The following is a 12,426-nucleotide window of genomic DNA, read 5'->3' on the forward strand; positions in this document are numbered from 1 at the left end:
TGATGTAAACACACCAGGAGGTGGGGGTCTGTAGCCTTCGAGTTTGTCCCGGAATCCGTGGCTAAGACTCAAAATCCCTTGGTTCACAATGACAGATTTGCCTCGTTTTCCATTCCTTCCACGAAGGAGTTTGTTGACAACGATCATCAAGAGTTATTGCGCTGCGTAGCTATCTAAAAAGGACTCGCCACCTAAGACCTAGGTGTCGTAGACTTTTGTTAGCACAGGCCAAGCCAAGAAGGAAATGTCTAAGAATGCCATTTCATTTTGGCTTCGTGTGGTGATTAGACAAGCCTACTCCTCGCCTTCAATTTCTGTCACAAATATTGTGCATGCAAGAGCACATGACATCAGAGGAATAAGTTCCTCTCTGGCCTTTAAGAAGAACTTGTCTTTTCATAGGATTTTGAATACTGGTTCCTGGCTTCAGCAGACCAATTTAACTTCCTTTTACCTGAAGGATATTTCCCACAGGTCCTTGGACACTTTTTCCTTTGGTCCAGTGGTGGCTGCCCAGCAAGTTGTGTAGTTCATCCAGTGCCCCTGGAAGAACAGTTCGTATCATGCCTAAGATGATTGTGTGGAAGAGAGAATGAGTGATATGACTGGTCTCTTTCTTTTCCCCTTTTTTCCGTTCTTCATTCCTGTGGGCAGGTTGAATATTAGACACATCATACATTGGAACTGGCTTGATGCAGGTGAGTGCAGCAGCCTTACTGTTATAGCACTTATTTTCATGTTCCATACAACATACAAATGTGCTTCTCAGTAGCATATACTCTTCTCTACAGCAAGGGGAGTGACGAGTGGTGACAAACCCTTTGCTTGTGATTGGCATAGTTTGTTGCTTGAACAGATGAAGTTCTCTTTATTTTCAATGTATGGAATGAATCTGGAAGTGTCTCATTGTATTTACTCCCAGCAGACTGAGTTTTAGATACTTTTAGCTAATCTCTCACAGGCTTAGACCCCTTCTTCTTTAGAACTCTAATTTCTGGGAAGGGTGGTTGGGTGTGCCGAACCTCCAGTTGGTTCAGGATTCTTGTACCTCCCACCAAGTATGAGTCATTCTATGGTTAAGACTACAAGTTTGTTCCACATTGAACAAATGGTAAATTTTTTAATCGATTTGTATTTTTCGTAGCTAACAAACCTGAGGTCTTAACTTTTACCGCTCACCTGTAGCTGCCCCTTTAGTAATCCGGGGTTGGAAGAAGGACTAAATGTGTAATGGGGTTCATGTGTCGTCGGTGACCACTCTCCACCTCTTCTATGTCTTAGATGCCAGATGCCACAGATTCCTTGCTTATATAATCTTTGATTGTTTTTTTAACCAGTTTCCAGTTGGTGCCAGAATATTTATCCTATTGTTGAGACCTCAGGTTTGTTAGCTATGAAATATACAAATTGATTTAAAATTTTGTTCTTTTCAAGTAAAAGAAATTACTTTAATTTTACTTAAGTTTTAAGTGTTGAAATAAGGTGTCTGGCTACTTGACTGCCAGTTCTCTTTTTCTTATTTTTACCTTGGTAACATTTACACTTGGTGCATACTGTTTATTGTCTTTGCAGTTGGGTGTCTTGATATGAATCCCATTCTGTCACTAACAAAATGGACAAACCATATGACTAGCTAGGATATTGGTTTCAGAGTCTGACCATACCAAACTAGGTGTCGTTACAGAGAAGGTTGACAATAGGATAAGTGTAGCTAATTGCTTTCATAGCTGCTGACATAATTTCAAATTGTCTTCAGTTACCTTCCTGCTTGTGTAGACACTTGGCTCTAGTAACATGAGGATTTGTACTTTGTATACTAATTGTATAAATACGTACACATTTTTGTAAAAGTTGAAACTTATGATCATAGATAACAGCAGTTGCCATGTGTTGAAGGTCTTCTTATCTCTCCTCAGATTGGGCACATTTTGAGTTAATTACAATGTAATATAAGGGATTCAAAAGTTTAGAGTTGAATCATTCTCATAGCATTTCTAGCCTTTGGGAAAGTTCTAATTGGTAAATGTTTGTTGTTATCCCTCTGTACTAAAGTGTTGAACGGACCTAAAGGTATAAATTCATTTTTTGAGATAAGTGAGTCACACTTCTAGACACTCGTAGGCTTCATCAAAAGAATTGTTTTTTAATTAAAGGTGATACTAATCGGAGCATGGCAGATTTGAGAATGGAATGGATAGGCAGTTAGGAAAGTTTTCTATCAATAAGATGTGTCTATTTAAAAAATTGCTTTGTCTTTTGCAGATGGCTCAGCACACAACACCAATGTATCGTGCTCCTGAAATGCTAGACACATGGAGTAATTACCCAATAAATCCTCAAGCAGATATTTGGGCACTTGGCTGCATATTGTACTACCTCTGTTATCTTAAGCATCCTTTTGAGGACTCGGCTAAGTTAAGGTACTGTTATAATTTTTTATTTATTCTTGGGACTGAAGTTTCAATGATAGGGTTTACTGAGAAGAGATCTTATTAGCTATTACCTGACAGTTTCCCTGTTTAACCCTTAATGGCTGGGCATCATCATATAAGCATCTATAACGGGTTTTGCTTGGTAGACAGGCTAACTCATATGAGTATTAATTCTATACAATTTGGATGAGTTTAGTGCTAAAGATTTTCATATCACTTCAATGATCCATAAATGACTAATGGCAACTGTAGTAGCTCAGCCCTGGACAGAGGGTGATCAAGTCTTGAGACTTGATGGGTGAATGTATTGCCCCTCTCTATCCTGTGATATCTTTTTATTTATTTGCTCATAAATATACGTAGGCATTGCTGTAGGTTTTAGTTCTTATATTTTATGCTAGTATGTCAGTTATAATTGTAATTTTGAAAAGAAAAGTGCATAGAAATATTAGAAAAAACATGAATACCTCACAAAAAATTACTGCATCTCCCCATCTCACTAGATCTCGTAAATATTTTACAATAAATATATGTACTCAGAATTTATTACTGCTGATTTTAGTTCGTGTCAGTTATGGTATTGTTTAAGCTGTAATTATAATTTTACAAAATTAAATAAATTAATTATTAGAAAAAACATGTATGACTTGCTAAAATGTATGAGAGTGTAGTAAAAGAGGCCCTGCACATGGTTGTAAATGATCACTTTCAACTAACTTTGGAAGGTACAGAAAAAATGTTAGGATTTATTTTCTTACACCAAGTTTTGCATTGATTTTTGCATTTCCATTGATGTGTTTTTTCTTAAATTGGCCAACCTTAAAGTTTGCCTGGTCAAGGGGGTTGTGTGCTTAGGTAATATATATTTAGCCTGCCCCTCAAGAGTTATTGAATTAGATTTACAATTCTTGCTGCAATGTCTTTAGATTGTAATTAAATGTTTGGTAATTTCTCATCTTTTGGAGAGAATGGAATTCAGAGCTCCAGTGCAGTTATCAAAATTAGTACTATTATTTTGACATAATTTGGCTTGGTAACTACAATTTTAATTTGTTTTTGCATATCCAGTGCATTAGAAAGCAATTTACCTCTAGGGTCTGCTGGAGGTAATTTGCATGAATCTTTGTTGGATGCAAATGAGTTACTATTTGGAATAACATAAATAAGCAATTTGGGGTCAGGGCTTACATTGTTTCAAAACTGCAGTTTGAATTCCAGAGAATAGTTTGTAAGTTAAGGTTAGCCATTTAATGTTTCTTTACATCTATTTTTCTTTACATCATTTTTCTTCATTTGGAACTGGCCTACAGGGCCATTGACTTGGAAGTTTAAGCTTTCAAAGAATATGATATTATTTGAGATGAATCTTACCTACTGTTAAAGTTAGCTTATATCTCCGTGCTGATTAGGTGAGTGTGCATTTAAACAAAAAATCAAATGGCTGCCCAGATGACTGTCTAGTTCACCTGTTCTCCACCAGGTGTGTTTCGAATGTTTTAGCTTGTGTCAGAATTCTTCTTACTGCCATTGCGTGAAGGCAGTTCTTGGTAATCTTTGAAGTTTGGCTGTTTTGCACCTATTTATGGTATTGTATTTTCATTTTCCTAGGATGTCTTCCACTGGAAGCAAAACCAATAACAGCAGGTTATGTAGGAATGATTTTGGTGTAAGCAGGATGTTGGAATTTGAAGTAGATCAACATTGGTTTGTACCAGCTGCAGGGGTACAGTGTGATCTTGAAAATAGATGTGAAGAATGGTCAGGACTTAAACCTGTCAGTTCTATCCTGCCTAGTGTCCCTTCATCTCCAGCTATCCCTCTCAGGATAGGCATTTTGGTAGTGCTAGTATTGAGACTTCCTTTGTAGCTCTGCCTTCTGCACTCCATTTGTTTCAGGAAAAGCGTATTGAGAAGTTAGAACGTGACATTAAACTTATTTTGAGTTCTAATACAAGTTGAACCGAGTTCATGACAGGGAATGTTCCGAACCCATCCATAGTATGCACTTTTTCATGTTCCCCTGTTAGAAGTAAGGTCCCCTGTTAGAAGTAAGGTGTTGGTGTCCTAGCCTATATGTAGCCCGAGCCTTGGACTGCCCTGCGATAGTGTGCCTTTGTGAAAGAGTCAGCTACCAGCAGGTCGGTTCTGGGGGTGATGGGGTTTTGTGCTCTCCAATACCTACTTCATCCTTTTCACAGTCTGAATCTTGTTTAACGCATTCGCCCAAGGACCATTTTGATAAACGTTAATCTTTGCCCCTTATGGGCATTCTGAGGTGGTTAGCACACACAGGATTAATCTTGTGTAATACAGTCAACCCTCTGTATTCATGTGCTGAAGATTTGTGGACTCGCCTATTCGCGGGTTTTTCTTTGGACCATATCTGCCCATTATTCGTGGGAAATTCGCCTATTTGTGCGTTTTTCCTACGATAAATATTCACAAAACAAAGAGTTTTAACTACAGTAATACCTCGGGTTACGAATTTAATCCGTTCCGGAAACTGCTTCGTAATCTAAAAAATTTGTAACCTAAATGGATTTTTCCATAAGACTGTTATAAAAGGCAAATAATGCGTTCCACCCGCCCATAAATGACCATTTCAATTCATATTTTTCCATTTATTTTTGTTGACTAAGGTTGAAAATGTGTGGAGGAATTACATAAAAATATAAAATTGATGAATGAAATTAAATATAAATACTAAATTTAATATGCATGTACAGTAAAACCTGAACTTTACCTTAGGTGAGTGTGGCTGCTGGCTTGATGGAGACGGGAGGAGGGGAAGGAGGAGGGGGAGAGGGTTATGGCTTGGGGTGGGAATCTCCCTCCATGAACACTTCTGGAAGACTTTCCGGTTCTCTCTTGAGAGAGCAGTGTTCACTACTATCACCGCTACTAATAAGCTCACTAATCTTATGCTTACGCGACACTGTGTCATCTTTTACAATTTTGACAAAATATTTTTCTATGGAGGCTTGCTTTTGCCTGTTCTTTAAAATTTTTACCTAAATCATCGTACATCTTACAAGCCTTTTCACAAATGATGCTGTCACTAACGGAATCTCCTGCCAGCTGCTACTCTTTTATCCAAACCCTAAGCAAATTTTCTATGTCGTCGAGAATATGAGGCCATTGTTTCGTCAATACTGTGACACCTTTCGATACTTTACTGGCTTTAATTTCTTCCTTTTTCTTCAAAATAGTGCAGATTGTTGATTGCGACCGCTTGTAGAATGCTGCAATGTCTTTCACGCACTCACCTTTATCATGCATTTGGATAATTTCCTTCTTCATTTCGACCGTAATCATCTTCTTTCTCGTGCTTTCCTTCTTGCTGCTTGCCTTCGTCATCTTGGGAGCCATTGTCTTTAGTATTTGAGTAATAATAACGTATAAGCACTATCATGGAAACACAACACGTACGACTATGCAAATTTAAGAGTGTATCATGGACAAATGCACTCAATCTTACCGCCACTGAGAACCGCCACTGAGAGAGTGAAAGAGTTATGGGGGGAAAAGGGATGCGTGGGAGGAAGTCACGTGACCCTCGTTAAGATTTGGCCAAGAAAATTGTGTTCGCAGATCCCACGCTCATCCGATGTAAACAATGCAGGCGGCCCACAAGGGAAATTCGGATTCTAGGACAAGGGCGTCATTAAGTTAAAAAATTTATATACTAATCGGTTCGTAACCCGAGGTATTACTGTAGTATCATTACATTTTCATGCAACATAGGATGGTCAACACTACACCTGGTAAAACTTTCTAGATGTCAGGGCAGTGGAAAGACCATTAGAGATGATTAACAAGGTTATCCCTGGTCAGAAACAAGTCATTGTGGTGGGAAGTTTGCTGCTTTGAGTAAAATGAACAACATAATATTGGTTTGATCATTCATTCTATGGAAGGACAGCGTTTTGGTGATTGGGGCTTCAGAAAGAACAAACTACCTATAGATGGCCATTATAAGATAGCCATTATATCTGTAAGTTTGGCAGTTGCTGTGGGATTTGAGGAGCACTTGTGAAGACTTACTAGCTTGAAGATGAACAAGAACACCTAAACAATTACTACTCCTTTGATGGTCCTCAGGCTTGAGAAGTGGATGTGTTTCCTTAAACTTGGCCTGATTCAGTCTGTATCTACTTGAATTACTTTTGAGCAATTTAAAGTTCAAGAATTGCTTGGTGTCTCCTGTAGAGCCCTTGTATCCTCATAGCAAATGATTTTCAGAACTTCCAGCGCTCCTGGTAGATGTCTCTCTTATTCATCCGTTAAGAGGAAATCAACTCAAACTACAGAATTCCATGTACTTCCACTAACTTATGCATCTCCTTAACTGCTTGGAGATGCTAGAATGTCCCCTCCCAATAAGGGGATTTTCAAGGTATCATAGGATCTATCCTTAATCAGGTGGAAACAGTACCTGGAACCTTGTAGGCATCAATGTTTTCTGCTTTTTTAGAGATAGTAAGACTTTTTCTCTGTCTACTTTCATGGTTATCGTCCTTACTTTCCTTGGTATTGCCTCATGTGCTTTTAGACCTTGGTGAGGATCAGCACTGTAAGTTGGTTAGATTGGAGGTGTTTCATCTTTATATGTCTCCCTCTTTAGTTTAGATACAGGTCATAATTATATCTGAATTATTTACCAAGAAACCTGTTATTTAGCACTATCTGCAGTTAAAAAAGTAAATTTATAGCAAGCACCCTTCTTGAAGCTGATGTAAAGGGAATGCTATTTTATATTTTTGCCTTAGAGCTGAGAGTGATGTTAAGGCTATGTTTTTATGAGAGCTGCAAGAATTTCAATGTAACTTCCTTAGTGGGGAAGAAGAGGAAACCCTTCTCTGTCTTGTTTAGGCAATTAAAACTTAATCAGACAGGGTAAGCCTGGAAGAGGTAGTTATCCTTTTAGAAACCTAGAACATCTTTGTCAAGGTTAATGTGGCAATGTTAACCTTTTATTTTGTGCTTTTTGGAAACCTAGATGTTGTTGTCAAAGGTTAAGCCTGGAAGAGGCAAAATCAACCTTGTTTTGTAGTTTTAGAAAACCTAGTTGTCTTTGTCAATGTTTAAGCCTGGAAGAGGCAATGTTAACCTTTTGTTTTGTGGTTTTAGAACACCTAGAATGCTTTTATCGAAGGTTAAGCCTGGAAGAGGTAAAGTCAACCTTTTGTGTTCATAGGAATCTAGAATGTCTTTTTCAAAGAACACAAGGTCCTCTGTGATGTATATTTGATTAGGCTAATGCATGAGAACTAGCTCCACATCTACCTTTATTGAATGTAAACATTCATAATGTGAGCAGCAGTTGTAACTTCATTTAGTGTTATGTTGATTTGTCGCTTTGTGATAGGATTGATGTGGCGTAGTAGAAGTGCAATTTGGTTTTACCTGCTCACTACCTCAAGTACTATATAGAATTGTGTTTGAAAACAGTAAAGGCCCTAGTCTGCTATTAGTAGTGGGTAGTCTTTTCCTGAACCAAAGAAAGAGCAATCCTTTGGGCTCTCTTGTTTGATTTCAGGTTTTTAATATTTTGGGGAGTGTGAAGGTACAAATTTAGTATAGGAGCGTGCCATTATAAAGGTATTTATTTTAAGTGACACTTGTTTTATAGGGTTTTTGGACCCAGGCACAGGTGTCCTCTCACACCATTTCTATTTCATTCTGGCTGAATTGAAGCGGTTTTCTCTGCAAAGCTGCTTTTTGGTGCACAAGCATTAGAGCCTTGCTTCCTGAATGGAATCCAACTTCTGGTGGTATTAAAATCCAGAAAGGATTCCGGATCAGGTAAGAATGTTTTGGGTTTCATGCAAGAAACCTTTAGCTTGATTGGCTGAGCGGATTTTTGTCTAGCTGCATTACCCACTGTCCTCCTCTTAATGTGGGAATCGGCTAACTTTAACAGTAAGCATGATTCTTCTCAAATAATATAAATTTGCATAATGAAATTTATTATTTGGATACTTACACACTGTTAAAGTAGACCCCACTCAGCCTTTCCACAACTTAGTGGGCAGTCAAGGAGAATTTTGACTAGCTAAAACAACTGAAACACCTGGTGGAGAACAGGTAAACTAGACAGTCATCTAGGCAGCCATTCGATTTTTTGTTAAAATGCCAGCTTTAATCACAGCTTCTGCAGTATGACAGTGATAATGACAATGCTAATAATTATTGCTATCAAATGAGATAGAATTATGCATCCCAGGCACATGTAATACTGCATATTTTATATATCTCTTGCCATTTAGTACTATTGGATTTCAGCGTGTATGTATAGATGATATTTAACAGAAAAAAATTGCTAAAGTTCTTAGAAGTGGTATACTGTACAAATTAAGTTTCTTCATTTTTCATTTTATCATGTTAATTATCTAGAGAACTGTGGTTTACTTTAGTTCTATACTGAAATATTTTATGTGAAATATACACAATAATTGTTTTGTTTTTGACAGAATTGTGAATGGAAATTTTGCCATTCCTGCCAATGATGGGAAGTATGACTGTTTTCATGAATTGATTCGTGGGATGTTAAAGGTAGATCCTAACCAAAGGTTACGTGTGGCTGATGTTTTAGAGAGGTTATGCGCCATTGGAGAAACCAAAGGATTTTCATTAAAGGCACCATTGAAGATTTCTTACAAGAAGATTGACCTCTCTGCTCCAGGTAGGATTACATTAGGAATGTATACTGAATAAATAGTTTATCTTGAAGTAAACTTTATTTTAGAATTCACCCCTATGTCTTGTTGTGAGTTGGGGTTAAAAATATACATTTCATACATTCAACTTCCCTGTCAGATATTTACTTAGCTATAGACTCCGTCGCCCCGACAGAAATTCGAATTTCGCAGCACACGCTACAGGTAGGTCAGGTGATCTACCGCCCTGCCGCTGGGTGGCAGGAATAGGAACCATTACCGTTCTAGAACCAGATTTTCTCTGTCGCCGGTACTAGTAACATCGTTGCTAGTTCCTCCTGACTTTGACTTTCGTGTTTCATCGCCATTGATCTTCTAGACTGATATTTTGGTGACATATTGAATCTCTGGCCTGGCATACGCTTTTGTGGACTGTTTATTGGATTTGGATTTGGATTTTTCTTAGAATGTCTGACACTAGTTTTTCGTTCAGAGTGTGTGTGGATGAAAGTTGTAATGTGAGACTACCGAAAGCTTCTGTAGACCCTCACACTACTTGTAAAAGATGTAGAGGGAATGAATGTTCACAATCGAATACATGTGATGAATGTAAGAATTTAAATGAGGAAGAATGGAAGGTTCTTAACTCATATTTGAGGAAATTAAAAAGGGATAGGGCTAGAAAAGCCTCTTCCAAAAGTCTGAGTAGGTCGGTCTCTAACGAGCCAGTTAGTAGTCTAGTGCTTATCTCTAATGTAATTGCTTCCTCCCATACAGCATTACCTTCTCAATTATCAGATTCTGCAAGTTCGGCATCGGAAATTGCAAATTTGAAGGCTTCCCTTTTGAAGATGGAACGCAAATTGAAGGATTTAGAAGGTAAGCAAAGTGAAAGTGTTCCCAGTGAAGTGGAGGGTGCGTCTGATCGGCTCTGTCTCGCTCCCAGGTCTAGACCTCTTCCAAGCTCCCAAGCCCAGAGGAGAAGGAATATCGAAAGCCGTACGGAGGTTTCAGAGAATCCCCACCGGTCAGGCGTCCCCTCGGCAGGATCTGTAGTAGCGTCCCAGACTGCCAAGGATAGCCGTTGGAAAGGTTTTTTGTCATCCGATTCTTCTTCAAAGAAAGGATGGAGTTCGGACAAGCTGTCGAGACCTTCTAAAAGATCATGGAAGTCGCCAGCTTTGGACTCTAGCCCGGAAGATTTCCTGGAAGACTATCCACTGGAAAAGAAGAGGAAAGAAATCTATTCATCAAATCCTCCTTCCCCTAGATCGGATACGGAGAAAGAAGACGCCGCTACGAAGATCCTAAGAGAAATGCAACAACAGATATCTTCGTTGGTTGGAGTTTTGAAGAAGGATCCTCCCAGGAGAAAGGATCGCTTCCTTCCCGTTAAAAAATCCCGTCCGGTAGAAGTCTCTGACAGCTCGGACGAGGTGCCTGCCAGGAGTCTGGCGCCTGCCAGGAGTCTGGCGCCAGCCAGGCACAAAACGCTTACGAGGCGAGAGGATCCTACTAGTATTCATAAATACAGAAAGGCGCATGAGGCTCCTGAAGCTCCTTCCAGGCGCCTGAGTCTCCTGCCGGGCGCCTGGCGCCTGCCAGGCTCCTGCCAGGCTCCTGCCAGGCTCCTGGCGCCTGAGGCGCCTACCAGCCACGATAGACTGTCCAGGATTGATACATCATCCAAGCGCCAGGCACCAACCAGGCGCCATGAACCAGGATCTCCATCTTCATCGGACATAGAGTTAGAAGTGGACCGGGAGGCTCCTCTTTGGGACTTTTCGCAGGATCAGTTTTCGCCTGACAGGGTCTCTAGACGTCGCACAGGCGGCCATAGCCCTTGTCAGGATGTGGCTGATTCTGTGAGAGGTTTTAAGCATTCAAGACCTTCTCCTGATAGGGACGCTAGTTGTCGCACAGGCGGCCGTCGTCCTTATCAGGACAGTCTTAATGTAAGTAAGGGCAAATTGCAGGATCGGCCTTCTCCTGGCAGGGACTCAAGACGTCGCACAGGCGGCCGTAGCCCTTGTCAGGTTAGAGTCGGTACTGCTAAGAGCCCCTCACCTTGCTTAGAGAGGAGTCCTCCTCCGGTTGCGCACTCTTCTCCTAATGTGACTGGTCAAGATATGGAAGATGTGTCGGACTCGGAAGCAAATAAGGGGGCAGGTCTTTCGGACTATAAGACCTTAGCAGCCCTCTTATTGAAAGAGTTTGGAGAGTCTCTGAGTCCTGCTGCCCCTCCTTCTCCTCGGTCTTTATTCTCAAGCACGAGGACTTCAAAGTCATCCTCTTTTTTGAAGATGCAACCTACCATCTCAATGAAGAGGGCTTTGCATGCCTTTGGGAATTGGCTTAAATCCAAAGAGGAGGCGGGAAAGACTGTGTTTACCTGTCCCCCTTCCAGACTGTCGGGAAGGAGAGGGATTTGGTATAACACAGGAGAAGCAATGGGACTCGCTCTCCCTGCTTCTGCAGACGCAGACTTCTCGACTTTAGTGGACTCGGCAAGAAGACATGCGCTTCCATCTGCGAAGACAAGCTGGACTATGTCGGAAATGGACCATCTCCTCAAGGGAGTATTCCATGTCTTGGAAGTTTTTAACTTCCTAGACTGGTCCCTTGGGGCTTTGGCCAAGAAGACGCAAGACCCCGATTTCTTGGAACCCAAAGTCCTACATAGTGTGCTCGCCTGTATGGATAAGGCGGTTCAAGATGGATCAGCAGAAGTGGCATCCCTATTCGGGGCAGGAATTCTAAAAAAGATAGCTGTCTTTAGCTCATTTTTAACATTTATACGCCCCTCTTTCGAAGTAGCTTTTCCCTTCTCAGTTAGTGAGGGATATTTCTCACTCACTGACTGAGAAGGCAACACAGGACTTGCTAGTACAATCAGCTAAGAAGTCAAGACCAGCTGTTCCTGCCACGAAGAGGGAGCCAAGAAGTACTCAGCCGCCCTTTTGAGGGAGCTCATCAGGCCGAGCCCTAGGAAAAGAGGAGCGGAAAGAAGAGGAAGGTCTTCTTCCATTAGAGCAATAGCAATGAAGAAGACCAAGTGAGATACCAGTCCTCCAAGCACCAGTGGGGGCCAGGCTTCTGAAGTTTTCAGAAGCGTGGGCCTTGAGACAAGTAGATTCTTGGTCTCCGGAAGTACTCAAGAAAGGATATCTCATCCCCTTCAGAGACAGACCTCCATTGACGACGACACCGGGGAGGGAGCTGTCAGAGGAGGTACAACAAAGAATCCTGGCAAAAAAAGGGAATCCGCCCTGTTAGGTCTAGTACAGCAAATGTTGGAGAAGGAGGCCATCGAGACAGTGCAGGATCCTCACTCC

At 40.7% G+C, this 12,426-nt stretch overlaps 1 protein-coding gene across 1 annotated transcript in view; it reads left to right on the forward strand.

The window, feature by feature from the left end:
* The window catches only part of LOC135218836 (cyclin-G-associated kinase-like), a gene marked incomplete in the record, with an annotated part of 495,799 nt that overhangs the window by 109,867 nt on the left and 373,506 nt on the right, over nt 1-12,426 (forward strand). The window contains 2 exon segments of the mRNA XM_064255283.1: nt 2,263-2,420; nt 8,906-9,117. Of these exon segments, the coding sequence (XP_064111353.1) occupies nt 2,263-2,420; nt 8,906-9,117 (370 nt within the window).

Source organism: Macrobrachium nipponense, chromosome 1, assembly GCF_015104395.2.
Source record: "Macrobrachium nipponense isolate FS-2020 chromosome 1, ASM1510439v2, whole genome shotgun sequence".
Taxonomy (NCBI): domain Eukaryota; kingdom Metazoa; phylum Arthropoda; class Malacostraca; order Decapoda; family Palaemonidae; genus Macrobrachium; species Macrobrachium nipponense.